We start from the raw sequence: 26891 nt of genomic DNA on the forward strand, positions 1-26891 counted from the left end.
GAGATGAGTCCAGACTGGCTCAGAAATGGATCCTAAGAACTGCAATAAGTATCATAGCACCTTAACCCCTAGGAAGGGCTGTTCCAAGGTTATTTCTATGTGGCTTCACTGTAAGCACAGGTGACAAATGGGGATGTCTTAAATTCCTAGAAGCCATTGTCTCTCTCAATCAGCTGTTCCAACACTGTATCAGAGAATGATAAACTTTCAGGATTGAAAAGGGTCTTAAAGAATATATTTTCCAGCTCTTGCTATATTTCCAACAAGAGGCATCATCTCACATTTGCTTGACTACCTCCAGTCATTTCTGAGAAGAGGGAATTCCACAAGTTGGAAGTAGTTCATATCATTGCTCAAAGCTCTGTGTAAAGATAGTAGGGTTTTTTTGTTTTGTTTTGTTTTGTTTTGCTTTGTTTTTTGGCCAAAATTTGTCCCCAGGGAACTTCTATCCATGAAATTTTGATTACTTCTCACAGGAACTTTAGCAAAAGTTAGTTGGGATTATCTGGATTTTCCATTTTGCAGATAGAGAAAGCCACCATCTCTTTCTCCTAACTACTTAGTACTGTGGTAGCTTGGGTTGAGGAAAATTTGCCAGCTCATTGTTACGAAGGCAAGTAACTAAATCATGGCTTCTCTGTATGCTAACACTGCCCAGCATACAGGCTTTACTGCTGTCTGTGCTTCATTCTCTCTCTCTGTTTAGCTGAGAGAATGAGTGTGAAAGCACTTAGCCAATAGTAGTAGATGTTGGGTGACATTTCATTAGAAGTGCAGACACCTGGCCAGGTGTGGGGCTCACACCTGTAATCCAAGGACTTTGAGAGGCCAAAGTGGGAAGATCCCTTGAGCCCAGGAGTTCGAGACCAGCCTGAGCAACATAGCTAGACCCTGTCTCTACAAAAAATTAAAAACTTAGCCAGGCATGGTGGTGCCTACCTGTAGTCCTAGCCACTCAAGAGGCTGAGGCAGGAGGGTCACTTGAGCCCAGGAGTTTGAGGCTGCAGTAAGCTATGATTGCACCACTGCACTCTAGCCTGGGTGACAGAGGGAGACCCTATCTTTTTTTTTTTTTTTTTTTTAAAAAAGGAAAAAGTACAGACTCCAGAGTCAGACAGAACCTGATTCAATTTTGATTTCAACCACTTGTGGGCTGTGTTAACTTCAATGGATTATATAATTCTTCAAACCTCAAATTCCCCATCTGTAGCACTGGGTTAATAATTACAGCTGTAAGATATAATGAAGAGCAAATGAGATTAATACATGTAAAATACTTAATGTATGGCTGCTAATAATGAATAGTTAATGCTTAAAAAATTCTGGCTTTTATTATTGCTATTGTTACTATTCCTGTAATCACTGTACAACAAGGTCCCCGAATCCTGCCCTCTTATCAAGGCAATACAGGCAAAGCTTAACCTGTCCCACCTATCCTTGTGATTTCTCCTCTCCATAGGACTACCTTTGGTATTCATTTTCACTTGATTTACCAAGAATAGTAATATCAGCATCAAAAGAAGGGATGGGGAGGGGCATGTACACAATTTCTCTGGCCCCTGGATATCCTTGCTTCTCTTACATGGGGAGGTTTCAGGAGTGACCTCGGTATTCTGCCGTGTTGTCAGAACTGGAGGTTGGACATTAACTTTTTTTTCTTATTTTCCTGCCTTTAGGGAAAACACCTATATTCAAAAATATCATGGTTGTCTCTATTTTCAGAGATGGTTTCATCCTCTGTGGCTCTGTCTTTTGAGTATGTGTTTTTAACAGTCTAGCTCATTCTACTTTGTTCTTGTGATCTAGATTTCTTAGTGGTCAGTTTTGTTTGGTTTCACTCCAGATTAATGCAGGTCTCTGCCACTTCCCAAGACATCTTAATTTCATGTACATTTTAAAATTTATTGGCATCAGGTTTTAGATTTTAAAACTTACAGTATCTGTATTTATAACTTGCTTTTTCATTCCTGTTATTTGTTTCTTCTTTTTTGGGGGGATTGGGGATCAGTCTTATCAAAGTGTAATTTTTTTTTAAGCCCAAACCAGCTTTTGGTTTTGTTGATCCTTGCTACTGCACGTTAACTTTTAAATTCATTAATTTATGTTCTTACATCTTTTTCTTCTTTCTGCTTTCTATGGGTTTATTTTTCTTTTTTTCACTTGGACAATTCAGCTTACTAATTTTTAATTATCTTTCTTTTCTTTTTCTTTCTTTTCCTTTTCCCTGAGACGGAGTCGTTTGCACTGTTGCCCAGAATGGAGTGCAGTGGCGTGATCTTGGCTCACTGGCCACAACCTCCGCCTCCCAGGTTCAAGCGATTCTCCTGTCTCAGCCTCCTGAGTAGCTGGGACTAGAGGTGCGCACCACCATGCCTGGCTAATTTTTGTATTTTTAGTAGAGATGGGGTTTCACCATGTTGGCCAGGCTGGTCTGGAACTCTTGACCTCATGATCTGCCTGCCTCGACCTCCTAAAGTGCTGGGATTACAGGTGTGAGCCACCGCGCCCGGCCCAATTATCTTTCTTTTCTAACATACATTTAAGGCTGTAAAATTTCCTTTAAATATTATTTCAACTACCTTCCACAATTTTTGATATGTAATATTTTTTGTAAAGTCAGGTTTGTTGAGGTTTAATTTATATGCTATAAAACATGCTCCTTTTAAGTGTACAGTTGGATAAGTTTTAATAGAAATATACAGTTATATAAATACCACCATAATCAAGCTATAGAACATTTCTAATATCCTATCAAGTTCCCTTATGCCCTGTGTTTTGTCCCTAAAGTTTTGTCTTTCCTAGGATGTCAGATGCATGGAATTGTGCAGTATATAGACTTTTGTGTTTGGCCTCATTCACTTAGCATACTGTTTTGAGATTTGTTCATTTATTGCATATGTCTGGAGTTGATTCCTTTTTATTGCTGAGTAGTTTCCATTATATGAATATTACCAGAATTCATCTGTTCACCACTAATTTATTTTCAGTGGGAGAAAATGAGAGTGTTTTAATTCTGCACTTGGACTGTAAATATCATCCAGACTCTTCTGGATTGGAAAGTATCTTGGCATTTCTCAAATATAAATATTTATTTAGGTTTTATCATTTTGGAAGTTTTTCCATTAGTGGGCAAACATGAGCTCATGTGTGTTCACTTGCACCCTTCCTCCCTGTAGCAGTCTGGGTTCAGAGAGGAGATAGAAACCACACAGTAGGTTAAAGAGGGGAAGTTTAATATAATACGTATTACCTATGATAAAAGAGTAACTATCAGATATGAAGAAACTCTGTAGGGTTCCCTAAGGCTGAGGGCATATATCCAAGGAAGGACAAACTGCCAGGGCTTCAGACCTCATTGGAGAAGATGTGATTCAGCCCATGGAATCACAGAGGAGTTTGCTGGTTTGACAAGACTGGAGCTGATCCAAAGTCTCTGGGCAAGCCCTCGTTAACCCTCTGGAGTGCTGGCAGAGAGCAGGCCATCCAGTAGGTTACTGGCCATTCAGTGGGTAGTGGGGTCTGGGCCCACTTAGAACACAAGAGCCGTGTGGAGGCTTTGGTGTCCATGTCAGCTGAACTCCCAAAACGTTAGGGTAGGCTGAGCCTGCAAGGTCACAGAAAGACCATGTTCTAGGCTGTAGCTGGGCCACAGTGTCGATGGTCCTCACAGCCACATTGCCAACTCTCATGCTGGACACTCAGGACAGCCTCTTCCTCCCGGTGCTCTACTGAGAAAACTTCACAGCACACATTCTTCAGAGAAATGCTTATCACCGAGTGCATCTAGAAGGGTGCACTTGGATCTCAGAGGTAACACACTCTCCCTATTCTTTTAAAAATAAATACTATCAAGTCGAGAGCAGTAATAACGATATGCTTGTGCTATTAACAGTCAGACCCTTCATGAGGGGAAAAGAGTTTATGAAAATTAGAACTTGCATAGTTTTAAGTAACAAAGATATGTTTATAGACAAATAGAACTATACCTTCCCATGGGACCTGTATGTTATATACTAATCATGATATTGTCACTATTCTCCCCTCTCCCAATCATTGGAATCATAGATTCCAAGTTGTAAGTCAGACCTCAGATTGGAAGCACTTTCTTTCTTCAAGATGTTTGCTCATTATAGAAAACATTTAGGAAGCACATTTTAAAGAAGAGTTTTATACCAGAGAAGCTAAGTGTCTTTAACTCTGAGCCTAGACGAGCTTACTGCTAGGAATATGGTGTTTAAACCTTTCAAAATGAAAAACTAGGACACATGGTCTTTACAAAATTTTTTTCTGGTTTAGGAATTTATACACATTTGAGAAGTATTACCATGGCATAAATTAATTCACATTTGATTATACCAATTAAACAGTTGCCGAAAAGAATAAAGAACTATCCTAAAATATTTAAGCTATATACAAACTAATGCTTTTATAGAATAAGGATTAAACCCATCTTTTTTAGAGTCTTTAACCAGAAAAATGAGCAAATGATAAAAATTCATATTTAGCAGTTTGAAGGTCGTACACACACACACACACACACACACTCTCTCTCTCTCTCTCTCTCTCTCTCTCTCTCTCTCTCTCTCTCTCTCTCTCTCTCTCTCTCTCTCTCTCTCTCTCCTACCCCTATCTAGACCTAATTTATGTTTTTGACACTGTAGAGAGTTCAGGTCCTAAGACTTTATGGCCATTATAAAAAGATTCTGACATGCTTTGCAGAATTCTTGTCTGCTTTTGTTGCGGATTTTTTTTTTTTTTCTTTCAAAGGATTGCTTGAGAGGATATTTCTTTTTTGGGTATTTAGGCTGTGAATCTCTCACCCTTCATTACATGGGAGTACCCAGCAGTAAGGCTTACAGAATGTTATATACTTTCCAGAAACTGAGTGCTATGTACTTGCAATCTTTTCCACTTTAAGAAAGCCCCAATTTTAAAAATTCGACCTGCAAAGTAGCTTACTTAGGGAATTTCTATTTGTATTCTTGACAAGTTTTCTGTAAGCATTTTTTTCTTCTATGTGTTTAAAATTGGATCCTGTTTAGTCTGAAGATGCATTTTAAGACTGCATCTATTAAATAAAGTGAGATCAATTTGCATTTTAGCTTTCAAATTTTGCTTCAGATTCTTTGGGCTTTTTTTATTTGGCAGGAAGAGAGAGAAGAAGCTTGGCCTTTTTTGCTGTCTTGGAAATTTCCAGCCCAAGAAAACATACAGAGGCATAGCTCGCAGGATTTCTTATGTGATTAGCTAGCTCTTTTCCTGAATTATTAAGCTGCATTAAAACAGCAGCTCAGTGCAGTTGGTGTTTTAGGTTTTCATACCTTCTGAAAGATTAACATTCCTACAAGAATGAGGTTACTTTTGATGCCTCCCTTTAGTGCTTGCAAACATCAAGAGCCTTGCATTCTTGTACTCTACCTTCTGTAGACATTTACAATTATTCTAGGAGGTGTAATGAGTGCTTACTAACTTCTTGAAAGTGTTTCTCTCACAGATTGGCTTCCTTAAGTGTGAAATTTATACACCAATTTAAAACTACAGTGTCCCCCTTGTCAATGGGGGAATATGTTCCAAGACCCCCACTGGACACCTGACACCATAGGTAGTACTGAACCCCATTGCCGTCAATCAGAACATGTTTCTCTTCATGTCTTTCACACACAAATTTAATGCCTTTTCTATCGTAACCAAGTGCTTATCACACAACTGTGGTTGAAACTTCTGCCCCTTGAGGTATGACAGCAAAACTAGCATGTATTTCTTTTTCCTTCTTCACAGTATCATGGGTAGAAGATTCATTCTTACTGTAATCTTAGCAGCCTTAGTGTATGATTTTTTTTTGTTAGCTAACAATGTTCATCTTTTCACTTAAAGGAAGCACATCATGGTTTCTCTTCAGCATACGTGAATTGCCAGCATCACTACTCTTGCATTTTGGGTCTATTATTAAGTGAAATAGAGGTTTCCTTAAACACAAGTACTGTGATACCAGTTCTGCAACAGTCCATTTGATAACCAGGGTGACTACTAAGTGGCTGAGGGGTGGGTAGTATGTATAGCATGGTTATGCTGGACAAAGGGAGGATTCATGTCCCAGGCGGGATAGAGCAGGACAGTGCAGGATTTCATCATGCCTCTCAGAATGGCACACAGTTAAAACTTAGGAATTGATTATTTCTGGAAGTTTCCATTTAATATTTTCAGACCTTGGTTAACTGTGGGTAACAGAACTGCAGACAAGGGGGAATATAATGTACTCTTAAAATAGAATTTTTCTTAAAGAGCAATCATAAGCAATCAGGACTGGAGTGAATTTTTTTCATTTTTTCCTTGTAACTTTATTGCAATTAGGATACTGAATTAGTTGCTCATTTTGATTTTGGTATGCATGGGTCAATTTTGAGTAATTGATATAACTTTTATTTAATGAACTTAAATTATCCTCTTAGGCTTGTATATTGATTACATACTTTCAATGCTGAAAAGCCTAGTGTCTTACTGGTGCTTGAGAGAACCCAGTAAAAAGTCAGTATCATTTTCGAATAAAGGCTTAAAGATTAAGGATATATTGCTTTATTAAATATTTACTAAGAATTATTTTTTGCTGGTCTGCTCTCTGAAAATATATTAGATATAGTCTTTATTCTCAGATAGGTCCTACTTCAGTAAAAGAAAAAGATGCAGGATTGAGAGAGGAGTTGGAGTTTGTGCTGAGCTGGAACGTTGAATGGGCAGCCCCCTAAGCAGAAGACAGAATTAGATCCAGCAGAAGCTTGGAGGTGTAAAAAAGCATGGCACCTGAAGGAATTGGGAGTTGTTGTTAGTATTACTGACAAATTAGCTCATAAGTCTTCGTTTATTTAACCTAATTTTATTAGTTCTCTGTATCTCAGATGTGTTACTTGATATAACCAAACTTGCATTTCATTTTTAAAAGTTAAAATTCAGACCTTTACCTGAATTAAAATGACCGCCCCCCCTTCTCTGCACTATTAGTGTATGATGAGATAAAGTTTTTTTTCCCCATAGACTCTGACCACAGGGATTCTTCCATCTGTCAATTCCTATAGCACATGTTGCTCTGACATGCAGTTGGCCAGACACGCTAAGGTTCCTATCCTAATTCAACCACTTACAACCTCTGCGACCAGAGGCAAATGCCTATACTATATCTCTCTAAGCCTCCAGTGTCTGCCTCTGTAAAATGGGAGGTAAGAGTACTTATTTCTTGGACTGTTGTGAGGATTAGTTGAGATAATGCATGTAAGGTGCTGAGCACAATGCCCAGCACATAGAGCTCAATTAAAAGTATCTCTAATTAATGTTAGTGATCATTAGCACTCACTAATACCCCAGACCCTAGCTTGTTTTCGTGACTTCCTACCTCTTTTCTCTCCATAACTAGTGTGAAGGGAGCATGCCATATACTTTTTTTGTCCCATATTCACTCTTACCCATACTCCTCTATCCCTACATCGGTTCTGACACAGAGTGGGTACTGGCTGCATTTTTAAAAAGATGTAATGCTAGATATCAGCAAGTAAACCTTGGAGGATAGGAAAGTTTCTGATGGGTTCTTGCTGTGGAGAGTCAAGGTCAAGATGGCAGGGAAAAAAAATCTGTGTTTGGTCAAAATTATATTACCTTTGGCCAAAGGCTATTATAAAACTCACAGAACAAAAACAAAACAAAACAGGTGCCTTGTGAATTCCAGAGTAAGTTGTAAAAGCTCATGCCAGAATAGTGTTGGAACAAATTCTAAGCATGCAAAATACTACTTTAAGAATTTTGTCCTGTAAATTTAAGAATGGTTTTTAATTACAGTAGCTCCCAAACCTTAACTACGGTTTTGCTTTCCATGGCTTCAGTTATCCACAACCATCAAATATGAAATAGGAAATTCCAGAAATAGTTCATGAGTTTTAAATCATGCGTCATCCTGAGTAGTGTGATGAAACCTTGTGCCATCCTGCTCCATCCTGCCTGGGACATGAATCATTGCTCTGTTCAGCATATCCACTCTGTTGCACCCATTAGTCACTTAGTAGACATCTTGGTTATCATAAAGACTGTTGTGGTATTGGTATTATGGTGCTTGTGTTTAAGTAACCCTTTTATTTTTAGTATGGAAATTTATTTATTTATTTATTTATTTGCTTTTATTTTAGGTTCAGGGATACATGTGCAGTTTTTTTTTTTTTTTTTTTTTGAGACAAAGTCTTGCTCTGTCACCCAGGCTGGAGTGCTGTGGCCGGATCTCAGCTCATTGCAAGCTCCGCCTCCCGGGTTCATGCCATTCTCCTGCCTCAGCCTCCCGAGTAGCTGGGACTACAGGCGGCTGCCACCTCGCCCGGCTAGTTTTTTGTAGCTTTTAGTAGAGACGGGGTTTCACCGTGTTAGCCAGGAGGGTCTCGATCTCCTGACCTCGTGATCCGCCCGTCTCGGCCTCCCAAAGTGCTGGGATTACAGGCTTGAGCCACCGCGCCCGGCCACATGTGCAGTTTTTTACATAGGTAAACTGCATGTCTGTGAGGGTTGATGTACAGATTATTTCATCCCCAAGTAATTAGCATAGTACCCAATAGGTGATTTGTTGATCTTTTCCCTTCTCCCACTTTCCACCCTCCAGTAATCCTCAGTGTCTGTTGTTCTCCTGTATGTACTCATATGTGTTTGTTGTTTAGATAAGTGAGAACATGCAGTATTTTTTTCTTTTCTTTTTTTTTTTTTTTTTTTTGAGATGGAGTCTTGCTCTGTGTGTCGCTCACGCTGGCGTGCAGTGGTGTGATCTCGGCTCACTGCAACCCCCATCTCTTGAATTCAAGCAATTCTCCTGCCTCAGCCTCCTAAGTAGCTGGGATTACAGGCATGTGCCACCACACCCAGCTAATTTTTGTAATTTTAGTAGAAACAGGGTTTCACCATGTTGGCCTGGTCTTGAATTCCTGACCCTGGCCGGGTGCGGTGGCTCAAGCCTGTAATCCCAGCACTTTGGGAGGCCGAGACGGGCGGATCACGAGGTCAGGAGATCGAGACCCTCCTGGCTAACACGGTGAAACCCCGTCTCTACTAAAAAATACAAAAAACTAGCCGGGCGAGGTGGCGGGCGCCTGTAGCCCCAGCTACTCTGGAGGCTGAGGCAGGAGAATGGCTTAAACCCGGGAGGCGGAGCTTGCAGTGAGCTGAGATCCAGCCACTGCACTCCAGCCTGGGTGACAGAGCAAGACTCCGTCTCAAAAAAAAAAAAAAAAACGATGCTCCCACCTTGACATCCCAAAGTGCTGGGATTACAGGCGTGAGCCACTGTGCCTGGCCTCAGTATTTGTTTTTCTGTTCCTGTGTTAGTTTGCTTAAGATAATGGTCTCCAGCTCCATCCATGTTGCTGCAGAGGACATGATCTTGTTCTTTTTTATGGCTTCATAGCATTCCATGTTGTATACGGACCATATTTTCTTTATCCAGTCTACCATTGATGAGCATTTAGGTTAATTCCCTGTCTTTGCTATTGTGAATAGTGCTGTGATGAACATAATTGTGCACGTGCCTTCATGGTGTAGAATGATTTATATTCCTTTAGGCATATACCCAGTAATGGGATTGCTGGGCCAAATGGTAATTCTGTTTTAAGTTCTTTGAGGAATCACCACACTGCTTTCTGCAATAGCTGAACTAATTTACATTCTCACCAGTAATGTGTAAGCATTCCCTTTTCTCCACAACCTCACCAGCATGTTATTTTTTGACTTTTTAGTAATAGCAAAATATTCTGACTGATGTGAGACGATAATCTCACTGTGGGTTTTTTTTGGGGGGGGGTGGGGGACACAGAGTCTTGCCTCTGTCACTCAGGCTAGAGGTGTGATCATGGCTCACTGCAGCCTCGACCTCTCGAGCTCAATTGATCCACCCACCTCAGCCTCCAGAGTAGCTGGGACTACAGGAATATGCCACTACACCTGGTTAATTGTTTTTGTATTTTTTTGTAGAGATGGGGTTTCACCATGTTTCCCAGGTTGGTCTCAAACTCGTAGGCTCAAGTGATCTGCCCTCCTCAGCCTCCCAAAGTGTTGTGATTACAGGTGTGAGTCACTGCACCTGGGCTCATTGTGGTTTTGATTTGCATTTCTCTAATAATTAATGATGTTGAGCACTTTTTAATATGTTTGTTGGCCACATTCTTTTGGAAAGTGTCTGTTTATGTCCTCTGCCCACTTTTTAACAGGAAGGTTTGTTTTTTGCTTGTAAATTCGTTTAAGTTCCTTATAGATTCTGGATATTAGATCTCTGTTGGATGCATAGTTTGCAAATATTTTCTCCCATTCTGTAAGTTGTCTGTTTACTCCCTTGATAGTTTCTCTTGCTGTGCAGAAGCTCTTTAGTTTAATTTGGTCTCATTTGTTGATTTTCGTTTTTGTTGCAGTTGCTTTTGGTGTCTTAATCATGAAATCTTTGCCAGGTCCTATGTCCAGAGTGGTATTTCCTAGGTTATCTTCCATGGTTTTTATAGTTTTAGATTTTACATTTAAGTCTTTAATTTATCTTGACTTGATTTTTGTATATGGTATAAGGAAGGGGTCCAGTTTTAATCTTCTGCATGTGACTAGCCAGTTATCCCAGGACCATTTATTGAATAGGGAGTCCTTTCCCCATTGCTTTTGTCAGCTTTGTCAATGATCAGTTGGTTGTAGGTATGCAGCCTCATTTCTAGGCTCTCTGTTCTGTCCCATTAATCTGTATGTCTGTCCTCGTACCAGTGCCATGCTGGTTTGGTTACTGTAGCCTTGTAGCATAGTTTGAATTGGGTTAAGCCAACTTCAAACCTGCAGCTTTGTTCTTTTTGCTTAGGATTACCTTGGATTTTTGGGCTTTTTAAAAATTCCTTATGAATTTTTAAACTGTTTTTTCTATTTCATTAGTAATTTGATAGGAATAGCATTGAATCTGTAAATTGCTTTGGGCAGTATAGCCATGTTAACAATGATTCTTCCCATCGATGAGCATGGAATGTTTTTTCATTTGTTGGCATCATCTTTGATTTCTTTGAGCACTGTTTTATAATTCTTTAAGTAGAGATCTTTCACTTCCCTGGTTAGCTGTATTCTATTCACATATCTTTCATTTTCATGGTATTTTATTTTATTGGCTATAGTGAATGGGATTGCATTATTGATTTGGTTCTCAGTTTGGATGTTGGTGTATAAGAATGCTACTTACTATATTTTTGTATATTGATTTTATGTACTGAAACTTTGCTGAAGTGGTTTATCAGACCAAGGAGCTTTTGGGCAGAGTCTGTAGGGTTTTCTATGTATAGAATTGTATTTTCTGCAAACAGTTTTACTTCCCTTCTTCCTGTTTGGATGTCTTTTCTTTCTTTCTCTTGTCTCATTGCTCTGGGAGAACTTCCAGTACTTTGTTGAATACGAGTGGTGAGAAAGGGCATCCTTGACTTGTTCTGGTTTTCAGAGGGAATGCTTCCAACTTTTGCCCATTTCGTATGATGTTGGCTGTGGGTTTTTAGTAAATGGGTCTTACTATTTTGAAGTATGTTTCTTCAGTTACTAGTTTGTTGAGGGTTTTTTTTTTTTTTTTTTTTTTTAACATGAAGGGATGTTGAATTGCATCAGAAGCCTTTTCTGCATGTGAGATAATCATGTGGTTTTTGTTTTTAGTTCTGTTTGTATGATGAATCACATTTATTGATTTGTGTATGTTGAACCAATCTTGCATCCACCACTTGATAGTGGTGGATTAACCTTTTTATGTGCCACTGAATTAGATTTGCTAGTATTTTGTTGAGGATTTTTGCATCTATGTTCCTCGAGAAAAATGGCCTGAAGTGCTTGTTTTTTTTTTCCTTTTTTTTCCTGCTGTTGTTGTTGTATCTCTGTCAGGTTTTGGTGTCTGGATGATAGACATAGATGGATGCCTCATAGAATAGATTAGGGAGGAGTCCCTCCTCCTCAATTTTTTGGAATAGTTTCAGTAGGATTGGTACCATCTCTTCCTTACACATCTGATGGAATTCTGCTGTGTATCCATCTGGTCCTGGTTCTACGTTTTGTAGCTTGTGTGTATAGAGGTGTTCATAATAGGTTCTGGGAGTTTTTTGTATTTCTGTGGGGTCAGTGGTAATGTCCTCTTTGTCATTTCTGATTTTGTTTATTTGGATCTTCTCTCTTTTTTTATTAGTCTAGCTAGTGGTCCATCTATCTTATTATTTATTTATTTATTTATTTATTTTCAGAAAACCAACGGCTGGATTCAGTGATCTTTTGCATGTTTTTTCACATCTCAGTTTCCTTCAGTTCAGCTTTGATTTTGGTTATTTATTTTTGTTAGCTTTGGGGTTGGTTTGCTCTTCTTTCTCTATTTCCTCTAGTTTATATGAGTAACCCTTATTTTACTTAATAATGGCCCCAAAGCATAAGAGTTGTGATGCTGGCAATTTGGATTTGCCAAAGAGAAGCTGTAAAGTGCTTCCTTGTCTTACCATGCCTAATTTAAAAATTAAACTTTATCATAGGTATATATGTATAGGAAAAAAATTGTGTATGTGTATATATATACACACACACACACATTATATACACATGTATACACACACATATATCTGCACACACACACACGCACATCTAGCTAGATAGTACCAAAATATATACATCTGTGGTTTTGGACATCCACTGGAATGTATCCCTTGTGGATAGGGGGACTACTGTATCACAAAAAACTAACGGTATGCAAGTACTTCATATTTTATAAAATGTTACTTAAAGAAGAAAACTTGTTTTTTGTGTTTGCCATTTATTAAATCGTATTCTTTATACATATGCATGTGTACACACACAATGTACTGAGTCTTCTCTCTAGGCTCTGTGGACAAAGTCTTTGGGTTATTTGAACCCAGTCTTCTAAGAGATCCATGTCAGAGGTCTTGTCATTACATCACCATGCCTACTTGAGGCCATATTTCTTTGATTCATCCAGGCTTATGATCTGCATTTCATTCCAGTCTTCTTGGTGAATATTTTTTATATATGTGGTCAAGTTTTCTTTGTTTGGAATTCTGATAATGAGAATTACAAGTGTTGATTAATTATAAACCTAAAATGAGATTGAGGCAATTGTTAACTCATCATGATTTTGCTGCTTTCCCTCCTTATTGGAGAAGAATTAGGAAGACTTTATAGGGGACTGATGGAAGAATAATTTGCCATGACCATAATTTGAGTCAGAGAAAGTCTCTTATTAAAATTCCCATAAGGCTCATTTAAGGAGCAAGGTCTTTTGAAACGAATGGTGTGGTACTTACTTAATCGCAAAAGTTATGATTTGATTGTCATCTTCTTTGATTTTTCTGCTTGGCTTTCTGTCATCTGATGAGAGATTACTACATTACCTGAGAATCTCATCTTATTAGAGTCACCTCTCCCTAAACTAGAATCCATTCCTAAATAGTAACATTTTCACATCAAGAAAGAGTTAGTATCCTCGGTACTAAATTAGTGCTCTAGATGCCTTTTGACTGCCTTTGTACATTTTTGTTGTTGTTGCACTTTTCTGGACTTTCTAGTGGCCGGTGTTGAGGTATGGGATGGTATGTTGGTTGCTTCATTCAACTTTTTAGCTTCTATCAAGCTTCCCTGTCATCTTGCTAAATTCCAAAGGTGTGTTCTTTCCTCATTCTTGGTCACAATAAAACATCACCTGAGACGGGATCAGCCTGACTCGCCCATCCGGAAGGGATGATGTGTTTGAGAAATCCTGTTTGTGACACTGGAGGAAGAATTGTGAGTGTTTATATATGATATATATGGAATTGAAGCTTGTCCTTAAAAGCTCTGGCAATTCTCTCTTTGATCGCTTTTAGGGACAATAGACTTTTGAGGTGGGAGTTTGTAGTGGCAGAGGAATAGAACTTTGAAATAGGCCTAAACCCTGTACTTTGGATATGGGCCAGACCCATTTGTGTTCCCTGTGGGACTGGTTGACAAGGGAAGAGGAAGCTCTACTATACATTCTCATGTGTTTAGTGTAGCTTGACTCTGCTGATTCAAGATGGGCTAATTGTCAGTGTAATTCCTATGAATTATCTCTGTGATGAAATATCAGCTGGAGCTTCCCAGTAGGTCTCTGGGCCAATTATGCAGCCGACTTTGAAAAATGGTATGAGTCAGAATTTCAGAGTTGCTAAGGTGATTTGAGAAGAAATCAGTTCCCATCAGCCTTCATTATTCATAGTGATGCTGGGAATCAGGACTTTCCTGTGACCTGGCCCAGAGGAAATAAACTGGATGAATATGATTTAGGCTTTCTCATATAGAGTTCACTAGAGCTGCCTCTGTGTATGTGGTATGTGTCCTGTACCGTGTTGTGAGCTCATCTTAGAGCAACAGCAGCTATTATTTATAGTACATACTTCCTCCCTTTTCCAAAAAAGGATATAAAGTGGTAGCCCTCACTCACCCACTTTCTTTCTGGTGGATGCATGACATTATGTTATATACTTTACAAATACCTCCAAACCTCACAACCGCCCTTGTAGAATAAATAATGTCCTCCATTGAAAAATGAGAAAATTGAGGCACATATTAGATGATTTATGCAAAGGCACCCAACTACCAAGGGCAGAACTCGTATGGAACCTGGTCCATCTGACTTAACACCAGTGCTCTTGCCCCTAACCTGAGCTGCTTCTCTGACAGGTATATTGCCCTTTATATTCATGTTGCCCAGCAGTGTTCCTGGCCTAGTGTAGCTGCCAGTGAAGTTGGTTGCTTTGATTTGAATCATATTCAGCACCTGCAGCAGCACCATGTGTGTAGTAGGTACTTGGCATTTCTATGTGAACAAAAGGAGCACAGTAGACAGCATACCCATTTTCACAGATGAGAAAACGGAATCTCAGAGAGGACAAGTAACTTGCCTAAAGTCATCCATTACCACTAGTGGCATTTCTGAATGTGAGGGCCATCTGATGTATCTGATGTCAGCTAAATTCATAATTCTTCCAGTCTTCCACATTTTTCACAAACACACCCCCATTTCCAGAAACTCTTCAGGTTTCTTCCAATTGCTTGTTGTCTCTCCTAATTCCTTGTATTACTTCGGTTAAATTATTTTCCCACTCTTATCCTCAGTGAACCTCATCTCTAAAAGGAGGATAATGATGATACCTACCTTACAGATGGATTAAATAAAATAGTGCAGATAAAATGCTGAGTTCAGCACCTAACAGATGCAAATAGTGAAGTAATTAACGTACTTCTTCCATATCTATGTGTAGAATCCAACAGTAAGACAGCATTTGTATCCTGCTAACAGAGTGAGGCTGAACTTTAAAAATATGTCTACTTTAAGATACAACACATTTCCAAAGATCACATATTTTAAGAGAAATCTCATCAGCACAAATGTTGTTGCTTTTACATGTTCAGACATCCTTTGGCAGACATCAGACCTCATTACACTGGGTAAAGGTGATGGGAGGGAAGTCTAGGTGTTAGATAATAGTGAGTGTGTGAGTGCCCATAAGACATTAGTACTGTCAGGCTCAGAGCCCGTCTTCTTCCTTTACCCAAGCCTGATGTGTTGCTTACCCTTATTATGGCAAGGAATTTCTAAATAACCATGATTAAAGAGGCTTATTTTAGTTTTTTCTTCCATTGTGATCTCTCCCAGAAAGAGACTCAGAAATCCTTGTACTTGGTCTGATCTCTTCAGCAAAACCCACCTTCAGTAGCAAGTCTGTGGCTGTAGAGCTGGCCTTTACTTTGTCTTGTCCAGCGGGATCCTGTCTCTTATTCTTTTGATGATCTCATTCTTCCGAAGTGTATTTCTTATAACAGAAGTTCTTTTTGTTTGAATAAACAGTTTAAATGGACATGCCTTTAGAGATAACTGAGCCGGGACTGGAGTCCTGCTTCTTATCAGACAGTACAAAACACAGCCATTTTCTTTAAGTGAACAGAGATTTCCTTTGATTTCAAAAGAATGTTGAGGGGAATTACTTTTAGTTTAAAAGCTCCTTGAGGGCAGAACTCACTTCTCATTCTACACTGACTCTTCTCAGCACCCATCCAGAACCTTGCTGCACATGATGATGCCCTGTATAAGCTGGCTTCATTCATTTCAGTGGCTTTTGTTCTTATTTGACTAGAAATGAAGGATAATTTATTCATTTCTTCAACCAGTATTGTGTTTAGCGTAGTAAACAAGACAAGGTCAATCCCTTACAGAACTTACATCCTAGTAAGAGAGACAAGTAAAATAAAATAAATAAAAATAATTACAAGGTACATGATTGTTTTGAAGAAAACAAGAGGCTGAGATAGAGGATAGTGGAGAGGAGGCAGCCTTTCTAGATCAGATGGTAAGAAAAGGCTTGCCTGCATCTTCTGAGGAGTTGACATCTAAACTAAAACCTGTAGGATAAGGAAGAACAGGGCCTGAACCATGCAGGCAGAAGATTCATTAACTCTGTAGGCCACCAAGGCTGGAAAAAGTATGTCCTGTTTGAGGATCTAAAATAAAGTGTAGCTGTAGGGTCCTGAGCAAAGGAGAGAGTAATAGGTTATAAAGTCGGAGGGGAGGCAGGGGCCAGCCATATGAGGCCCTTATAGCCACTGATGAGTTGGATTTTATTCTCAGTGCAATAGGAAAGAAACTTAAGGCTGATGTGATTAGATTCATTTCTGTATTTTTGATTATGTTTGTTGCTGTGAGATGATGATAGCCTGGACCAAGGTAGATGGAGGTGGAAAAAAGTGGTTGGGTTTGAGTTATACCAATGTTTCAGGGACAAAATTGATAGGACTGCTAAAGGCAGGAGGCGGGGGTGAGGGAAAAGGAAGGATCGGGGATGATTTTGAGCAAATGGAAGGATGGTGATACCACTCCTGAGATGGGGAAGACTGGGGAGTAAGGAGACAAGATTTTGTGATGAGGAAGGGATGTGACTCAAGAGTTTTGCTTTGGATGTGTTAAGCTGCAGATTCTATTAGCGCGGTGGCTCACACCTGTAATCCCAGCACTTTGGGAGGCTGAGGTGGGCAGATCACCTGAGGTCAGGAGTTTGAGACCAGCCTGGCCAACATGGCGAAACCCTCTCTCTTAAAAATACAAAAATTAGCCGGGCGCAGTTGCAGGCGCCTGTAATCCCAGCTACTTGGGAGGCTGAGGCAGGAGAATCACTTGAACCCAGGAGGCAGAGGTTGTAGTGAGCCGAGATCTTGCGACTGCACTCGCCTGGGGGACCCAGCCAGACTCCGTCTCAAAAAAAAAAAAAAGACAACTATCAGATCTCATCAGACTTACTATCATTAGAATAGCATGGGAAAGACCTGACCATGCTATTTAATTACCTCCCACCGGGTCCCTCCCATAACATGTTGGAATTGTGGGAGCTATAATTCAAGATGAGATTTGGGTGGGGACACAGCCAAACCATATCACAGATTTTCACAAGATAATCAGGGACTGAAATATCCAGCTGCTTGAGCTGTTTTTGGGTTGGGGCTCAGGAATCTGTATTTTTAGCAAATGATTCTGATACAGGTGATCCATAGGTCATACACTGAGAAACATTGAGTCTGGAAAGACTTCTGGCTGGATTGAGAATTTGCTGCTTCAAGATTCTGGCTGTAGCAAAACTGTAGCACCACAGTTATTTTACTGCAAGATATCCATTTGAAATATATTTATGCCACCAAGGACCAGGAAGGTTACACTTGGCGCCATGAAACTATTGTCTGAACTTGTTTTTTGGAAAAATCCATATCTGGATGATATGACTGAGTCATCAGCAGTGCCTGGCTGGCTGTGTTCTAATAGGTCAGATGTAACTTAAGCCCCAGAGTTCTTAGGACAGCCATAAATTAGTCTGAAGGTGGCTGAGATAAAGCAAGGGTACTTGTCGCCCCCAGATTAGAATCAAGGGCAACAAAGCTGCCTGGAAATCGGAAACCTAGGAGAAGGTTTAGACCAGAGACAGGCAGCAATACTTTCTGAGAATTTTACTAACAGAAAAATAAGGAAGATACAGAATCATGTTTATCAAACTTGAGGATTTATAAGAAATACCTGTATAGCTTCTTTATTTTTGTTTATTTTTATTGTTATCTATTTATTTTTGAGACAAGGTCTTGCTCTGTTGCCCAGACTGGAGTGCAGCGGCTCAGTCACAGCTCACTGCAGCCTCGGAGTGGGCTCAAGCAATCCTCCCATCTCAGCCTCCTAAGTAGCTGGGACTATAGGTGTGCACCACTACACCTGGCTAATTTTTTTTCCCCCATAGAGATGGGATCTCACTATGTTGCCCAGGCTGGTCTGGAGTTCCTGGGCTCAAGCAGTCCTCCCACCTAAGTCTCTGAGAGTGCTGGGATTCAGGCATGAGCCACCATGCCTAGTGTGAGTACCTTCTTCCAAATGTAAAATCCTGTGCTTCCCCTCCCAGGGAGTCTGATTAAGTAGCTTTGGGTTGTGGCTCAGGAATCTGTATTTTTCGCAAGTGATTCTGATACAGGTGATCCATAGGTCATACACTGAGAAACATTGAGTCTGGAAAGACTTCTGAGATCATCTAGTTAGCCCTCTCTTACAAATGGGGAAATTAAGGTCTAAGGAGGAGAAGGGGCTTGCCCAAAGTTGCAGAACAAGTTGCAAAGTCAGTGCAGCTTCACTAACGTACATTTCTTCATTTTGCAATTTACTCTTCATCCTAGTGGCTAGATGAAAAGCAAGTCTACCCTCCTAATTCCCAGCTCCCCTTCTTTCACGCTATTTTTTATTTTCTTTTTTTCCAGAGCACGTTCTAGTATGATAATAATTTACTAATTTACTGTGTTTATTGCTATTTTCCTCGCTTCACTAAAATGTAAGCTTCACAAGGGCTCTGATTTTTGTTTGTTTGTTTTCACTAGAGTAACCTATGTGCCTTGAACAGCACCTGACCCATAGTAGGTGTTCAATGAGTATTTATAAATAGATGGGTGAAAAATATTTTGTTAAACTGTACGTAAGTTAACAGGTATTATGTACCAGCCCTTAGGCATTAGCACAGAATAGAGTAGAATATTTTCTTTTTCACATTTGATTCTAGCTTGAATTAGAGGTTACAGAAACAGCTTCTTTATTTAAGGTTAATTAGAGACCAATCATATATACAACAATAATATATGAATAAGAATAGCAACAATAACAACAGTGATAACTTCCACTTATGGAATATTTATCTGCCCAACACATACCATATGAAGTTCAGAGCTAAGACCATCAGACCATTGTCTCATGTAAGTCTTAGTACAGCCCCAGGGTAGAGGAACGAACTAGTATTGTCTGTTTTCCAAAGGGGGAAACCGAGGCTCCGGACGTGAAATTACTGTTTAAGGTTACATAGCCAGTGTGGATTTAGGACCTGTGATCCCAAGGATTACATTCTTAACTACCAGTTACATTCAGTATTAGGCTTGGGGAATTCTCTCTTTGCAGAAGGAATTGAAAATGCCAAAGATTAGGCAAGCATTGCTATTCGGGGTGTCCTTGGGCCAAGAACACCAACCTCTAAGGTAGTATAAAACCACAGGCTGGAAAGATGCATTTTTTTTTTTCAGCCCAACTTTCCAGCATTTACCCACACTCTCAAGTCTTCCATACTCACATTACAAAGAACCTTTCGTCTTGAACTATTAGGGTTTTCTCACTTCTCAGACACCCTCCCTGAAGCAGGCCACGGAAAATTCCTGTGGTGACAGGCCATTTCTAGGGAGGCCACTGTAGCACTTCACACTTGCTCTCACTCCACCCACTCAAGGAAGGGTAGACAGACAGAGGGCCCTTCACCCAGCTCCTATACTACTTTCCTGTGGAGACCTCAGGAAGGGGCCAAGGATCATGATTTTCTAAATGTGGGCACAACAGACCTCTTGTAAGACTTTGAGTTCTTGAAACACTGTACCTATTAAACTGGTTGTGAGCACACAGAATAAAGTATCACCACCCACTGTGGATAATGTCAGCATTCATTCCCACCCCTGACAGCCAAGACTGGCCCGGCTTGGAATCATTGAACACTCCACACACATGGCAGCAGAACCCCTTGCCCCACAGCTGCAGACACAGGTTGAACACTGGTGCACCCCTGGGCTTTTATGAAGAGAGAGGCTTGTAACACCCATTGCTGTCTTTACACACACAGTGCACCAGGTACTGTGCTGAGAACCTTACAGCCGTGATTTCATTTCTTATAATACATGTGATGAGGCACTGCCATCCCACTTCTGTAGATGGGGAAGGCCTGGAGAGATTGGTAACTTGACAGAGTCTCATGGCATCTGCAACAGGCAGAACCATGTTTTAAACAAAGGTTGAGTTAGTTCTAAAACCTGTGCTTTGCTAGTCGGCTCTTCTGCAACACTGGTTAAGAGCATGGACTCTAGAGCCACGCTGCCTGGATTTGAGCCTTTTTTTTTTTTTTTTTTTTTTTTTTTTTTTTTATTGAGACGGAGTCTCGCTCTGTCGCCCAGGCTGGAGTGTAGTGGCCGGATCTCAGCTCACTGCAAGCTCCGCTTCCCAGGTTTACGCCATTCTCCTGCCTTAGCCTCCCGAGTAGCTGGGACTATAGGCACTTGCCACCTCGCCCGGCTAGTTTTTTGTATTTTTTTAGCAGAGACGGGGTTTCACCGTGGTAGCCAGCATGGTCTCGATCTCCTGACCTCGTGATCCACCCGTCTCGGCCTCCCAAAGTGCTGGGATTACAGGCTTGAGCCACCGCGCCTGGCCAGATTTGAGTCTGGACTCTGCCACTTACTAGTTGGGAGACATTGGGCAGGTTACTTAGCTACCCTCCTCCTTGGGCTGTTCATCTGTAACATTTGGATAATAATGTCCTCGTAGCATGGGTTGCTGTGAGGATTAAAAGAATCCATATATGTAAAGCACTCAGTGTCTGATGCATACAAAGCACTAAATGCCAGCCATTATTATTAATTTATATATCAGCTCCTTTTTTCCCTCTAGATGATAGAAATTAATCTCAGGAATTTGAGGTTTTTCCAACTACCCACCCTTACCCCCAATCCCTGCCAGGGGTTGCATCTGTATTCCCAAGGGGCTTAGATTGTTACCTGGCATATAGTAGCCTCAAGTAAATGCTGGTGATGATAATATGGCAGTGCCAAGACATTGGGGGTGTGGGAAGGCAAGGTTAGGGGATGGCATCTGCGCCTCGTCAGCATCTATCTTCCATGGTGTATCCTGAAAGTGGGAAAGGTGCTGTCCAGATAGATGCTCATCTTGTGGACAGAACAGAAACGGGGAGGCAATCATTATTTTCACATACAGCAAGTTACCGTTAATGCTGTAACAGTGAATCTATATTTAATTAATTTAAAAGATAGGGGAAGTAAGAGTATTATTCACTAAGTTCTTGGTCAAGGCACATTAAATCAAAGCGGTTAGCACTTAGAACTCTGCCGGGGATACATTATCTCAGACAAGCTTCAAGGTATGCCTTTCTTTGGAATGAATTGTGACTTTCCAACCACCACCACCCAACCTGTGATCTGACCACAGTGTCTTCCTCCTGTCTCCTTTCCCTCTGGGTGCCTGGGAGGGCTGGGGTTCTCCACTGTTCTGCCACCGATGTAAGCTTTGTCGTGACTATACTTTCCACTTCTCTTCTAGCTTAAGAGTTGGACAGTGGAGGACCTTCAGAAGAGGCTCTTGGCCCTGGACCCCATGATGGAGCAGGAGATTGAAGAGATCCGGCAGAAGTACCAGTCCAAGCGGCAGCCCATCCTGGATGCCATTGAGGCTAAGAAGAGACGGCAGCAAAACTTTTGAGCAAGGCCAGGCTGTGAGGGCCCCAGCTCCACCCAGGCTTTGGGTGAATTCTGGATGGCTTGCCTCACATTTGTTAGCCAGCACTTCTACTCTGTCGTCTCTCCACAGCACCTTTGTGAACTCAGGAATGTGCGCCAGTGGGAAGGGCTCTCTTGACAGCCAGCGTGCCATCTTGATGTGTGTATGTACATTGGTCAGGTATATTATTTCAAAGGATTTATATTGGCGCTTTTAACTCAGAGTTTTAAACCCCAGGAACAGAGACTCCTAGTTGAGTGATAGCTGGGAAAGTTTTGCATTGTCTGTTTTTCTTCTCCCAATAGCTTTCAATTGTTCTTTCTGGAAGACTTTTAAAATATATATAAATATGCATATATATATATATAAATTATAAATAGATTCCCCACTCAGTGTGGTGGCATCTCTGTACAGGTACAGTTTTAAACAGTTTGCCTCTTCTGTAAGATTATGGTACTGTGGAACATGAGGGCAGAGGACACCGGGAGGCTGTTAGGGGGTCACTGAATCCCAGGAGCCAACCTCCCACTTTGCAGGGCTGCATTTAAAAATTAGGTTTGGGACGGTTCTTTTACCATGGTTTCAGCCTTGTGTGGTCATCACTGGCTTCTGGAGCTATTGGTGATGTCCAAGGGAAACCTTTGAGAGTTTGTGTTTACTCTTTGAGTCCCAGGAGAAGCCTGGTACCCTCTTTGCAAATTGGCCTTTGCTCTTTCAATGCCTTTCATCCATCTCCACTCTCTCAACTGCCTAAAGTCACAGCACAGAAACTGCCCAGTGCCTTAAGAGGAGACATGATCCACTGAGGGGATAGGTCTACCAGGAACTCTCAGCAAACACAGGGCTGTGTTCAGTCCATAAAGGAAAAGCATTTTCAAAGCTCTCATTGTTCATGTAAAAATCATACACGTGGCATTTTGCTCCACATTCCTTACACACAGGGGTAGAAGGGATTGCTTTTGTGACTCACATTCAAATATGTGACTCTTTTCTTTTCTCTTTCACTGCTAAGCAGCCTGGAAAGGATAAATGAATATTAGACTAAGATTTGTTCTCCAGGAGGCTCAACCTGAACACACAGAATGTTAGAGCTGGAAGGGACTATAGAGATCATCTGGTCTGACCCTCTTGTACGGATGATCACAAAACTGAGGTGTAGAGGGGAATGGCAAAAATCACAAAGCAAGTTAGCATAAAAGCTCGGACTAGAATTCAGGGTCCTCACTCCCAGGCCACCGAACCATGCAGCCCCTTCTTTGGGGGAAGAGACCTGTGTCAGTCTTGGTTAATTATTCCAGGGAACCTTGCTGACAGAAACTTGCTCTTGCCTTGTCTCTTCAGTAGGAATGATCTGGCTGTAAAAAGATTGCCTAGATGAGCCAGATCATTCAGTTTCAGCAAGTCCTTGAGCTCCGCAACATCTGCCAGATATAGCAGACAAGCACCCATGGAGGCAGGTTTCGGGCCTAAAGCAGATCAGAGGGCTTTGCAAAAGACAGCATAGAGCCATCTTCCTGCAACTTTACCTCTTTCCTTCAGATGGGGAGCCATGACTGGCTTGCACCTCAGGATACTGTAATTTGACTCCATAATTGCTTTTGCTCCTGAAACCTGGGAATCAATGGAAAGGCAGGGAATGTCCCTCTTCTGTGGCCAGGTTCTGTTATTTGCAATTAAAGCAAGTTTTTAAAAAATGCAAGAGGCAGTTGTTAGTCTTCAGGGCTTGGCCACTGAAATAGCTATGTGGCAGATACTGAAAACAGAGGACAATTTGAGGATCTTGCTGGAATAATAAATGGCAGCTACCATTTGTTGAGCACCTATTATATATCAGGCACTGAGCTGGGTAGGCTCTAAACTTCATGATAACCCTATGACTTAACTACTTTATCTCCATTTTGTAGATGAAGAAATAAGTTCAGAGAGTGATTCCTTCCCAAGGTCATGCAGCTAGTAAATGATAGAATCAGGACTCATAGCATCACTATAGGGGAGCAATATTTACACAAAAAAGGAGAGTCCCAAGCCTATTTAAAATAAAGTGACCACCTTTTCTTGCATAGACTAACTCTAACTGGCATTTTTAGGTTGGAAAGACAGCTGAATTAGTTAAGTCTGATAGCCAAGTAAGTCTTAAAAACCAAAGCATCCACGATGCATACCCCTGCACCATTTGCTGTGCGAATTAATAGTTCTGTCTCTCTCTCTGTTCTCTTTTTATTTTTTGAGACGGATTTTCACTCTTGTCGCCCAGGCTGGAGTACAATGGCACGATCTCGGCTCACTGTAACCTCCGCCTCCTGGGTTCAAGCAATTCTCCTGCCTCAGCCTCCTGAGTAGCTGGGATTACAGCATTTGTCACCATGCCTAGTTTTTTTTTTTTTTTTTGTATTTGTAGTAGAGATGGGGTTTCACCATGTCAGTCAGGCTCCTGACCTCAGGTAATCCACCCGCCTTGGCCTCCCACAGTGCTGGGATTATAGGCATGAGCCACCGCTCCTGGCCTCTCTTTCTTTTTTAAACAAAGAACTTTGCACTTGGCCAGACAGGAGGAGAAAGCCCATTTTCTCCCTTCCTAAGCTAGATCCAAATAAAAGAAAGTTCAGTTTCCCCATAACCATTCTTGGGTCATGAACTTTGATCTGGAGTTTGTTTTGTTTCAGGCATGTGTGCACCCCGCTTGCTGATCCAACAAAGTCTATTGCTTACCAGCTTGATGGAGCCTTTTGGCCAGAAGTCAATTTGTTTTGGATCAGAGAAATTTCCTGACAAGGTATATTTGTTTTCTAGTGACAGAAAGGCAAAGGAGCAAGTCCTAGTTTGTTGTTGTTGTTGTTAAATACTAAATTTGAGATATATCAGCTTGCTTTCCTTGAGCCTTGGGCTTCAGTCATTGCTTGAGCATTTGCAACTCGAGCTTCCAGGGAAATTTGAGGTCCTCGTTTGTCCTCTGCTTTCAAGAACAATGACCTGATTCTGTCTTAAAAAAAAAAAAAATCTCAGAATCCGTTTTTTTTTTTTTTTTTCTTTTTTTGGCATGGAGTCTTGCTCTGTCGCCCAGGCTGGAGTGCAATGGTGCCATCTCAGCTCACTGCAACCTCCGTCTCCCGGGTTCAAGCAATTCTCCTGCCTCAGCCTCCCAAGTAGCTGGGACTACAGGCGCTGCTCCATCACGCCTGGCTAATTTTTGTATTTTTAGTAGAGACGGGGTTTCACTATATTAGCCAGGTGGGTCTTGAACTCCTGACCTTGTGATCCACCTGCCTTGGCCTCCCAAAGTGCTGGGATTACAGGCATGAGCCGCCGTGCCCGGCCAAAAATCTCAGAATTCTTTAAGAATATCTTAATTGCTCCATCAGTAATTTTGAAGCAGAAATTTTGAATTTCCTTTTTTTTTTCTTTTTTGTCCTTTTCCCCTAGCCACCAATTGGATGGATGAATGTTTGACGGGGAAGAGGAAGGGTGGGAGGATGCATGGATGAGTGGATGAGTGGATCAATAGACGTATTGATAAATAGAGCCAGTCATCTGAAGCAACTTGAGAATTGTAGCCTTAACTCCTTGAGACTATAGATATCGATCCAGGAAACATTTAGCACCTGCCAGATGCCAGAAATTTATACCATTTAAAACTCAGTAAGTCTTTTCAATATCAGGAATGAGAGAAGTGACATCATGATACATCCTATGGGTATTAAAAAGCCAATAGAATATTATGAATAATTTTTTGCTAATAAATTTAACAACTTCAACAAAATAGACAAATTCCTTGAAAAATAAAAAGTACCAAAATTCATTCAAGAAGAAATAGATACCAGCCTGAGCAACATGGCAAAATCCCATCTCTACAAAAAAAAAAAAAATTAGTTGGGCTCGGTGGCACACACTGGTAGTCCCAGCTGGTCAGGAGGCTGAGGTGGGAGGATCACCTGAGCCCAGGGAGGTCGAGGCTGCAGTGAGCCATGGTCTCACCACTGCACTCCAGCCTGCATGATAGAATGAGACCCTGTCTCAAAAAAAAAAAAAGAAGAAGTAGATAATCTGAATAGCCCTATATCTACAGAAACTTAATAGTGCTGGGAGATATAGGTATTATTATCCTCATTTTACAGATGTGAAAATTGAGGCTCGGAGAGGTAAAGTCTATTGCTTAAGGTCATGTGGCTAGAATATGGCAGAGCCAGGATTCAAATCCAGGTCTTCTGATTCTTATTCCAGTGTCCTTTCTGGCATACCATGTTGCCTCTAAAGATTGCAGCTCCTTATTTACTAGAAATTTGTTCCTGCCCAATCTACATCTCCACCTCACCCCATCTTTTATTAAGCACTATGTTTATGTTTTCATCAGTATTATATTCATTGTCTTTGGAATACATGTTCTTGTTTGTGTTTGGAAAAAAATTCTTTTACCAGCTTGCACTCGGACCAACTTGGAAAAAAAAAAAAAAAGCTTAAATGCTGTTGCTATGTACAGTTTAAAATGTGAAGTTTGTAGCTTTAACTTTTTGTAAGAAAATCTAATAACACTGGCTTAAGTGCTGACTTGAAATGCTATTTTGTAAGGTTTGGATGTAAGTAATCAATTGAGGTCAGCAGTTTGTATAAGTATGAGACGTAGCTTCCTCCATTGTCCCCACTCCTTTTTTTTTTAAGTTTGAGATGCTTCCTGTGTTTTTATGTTAGAATTGTTGTTCTCCTTCCTTTCTTCTTCCTATACCTCATCACCTTTGTTTTAAATAAACTGTCCTTTGGACCACAAACCCTTATTAATGAGAACCTCCATATATAGCCTGGATAATGGTGCTGTGAACAATCTTTGTGACATCGACTCTGGTGTGTTTATTCTAAGATCCAAAGCTGGGGAGAGAGGTAGGTAAACTTTTGTTGGGCTTCTGTTGTGTGTCAGGGTACTGAGCCACTTGTCAGGAATATAAAGATGAACCAGACACAGTTCTTGCAGAGCATTTGGGGAGTTAACCAAGCACAAAAACACACAACATTGAACATACCATGGTAGAAGAAGTTACAGGGC

At 40.8% G+C, this 26891-nt stretch overlaps 1 protein-coding gene across 2 annotated transcripts in view; it reads left to right on the forward strand.

Moving 5' to 3' along the window:
* STK4 (serine/threonine kinase 4) overlaps window positions 1–26625 on the forward strand; it is a 107620-nt gene extending 80995 nt beyond the window's left edge. For both annotated transcript variants that reach the window (XM_010384254.2, XM_030914221.1), the window contains exon 11: window positions 21683–26625. In XM_010384254.2, the coding sequence (XP_010382556.1) occupies window positions 21683–21841 (159 nt within the window). In that variant the 3' untranslated portion in view covers window positions 21842–26625. The remainder of the gene's footprint in view (window positions 1–21682) is intronic.
* The last annotated feature ends 266 nt before the right edge of the window (window positions 26626–26891 follow it).

Source organism: Rhinopithecus roxellana, chromosome 13 (genome assembly GCF_007565055.1).
Source record: "Rhinopithecus roxellana isolate Shanxi Qingling chromosome 13, ASM756505v1, whole genome shotgun sequence".
Lineage (NCBI taxonomy): Eukaryota > Metazoa > Chordata > Mammalia > Primates > Cercopithecidae > Rhinopithecus > Rhinopithecus roxellana.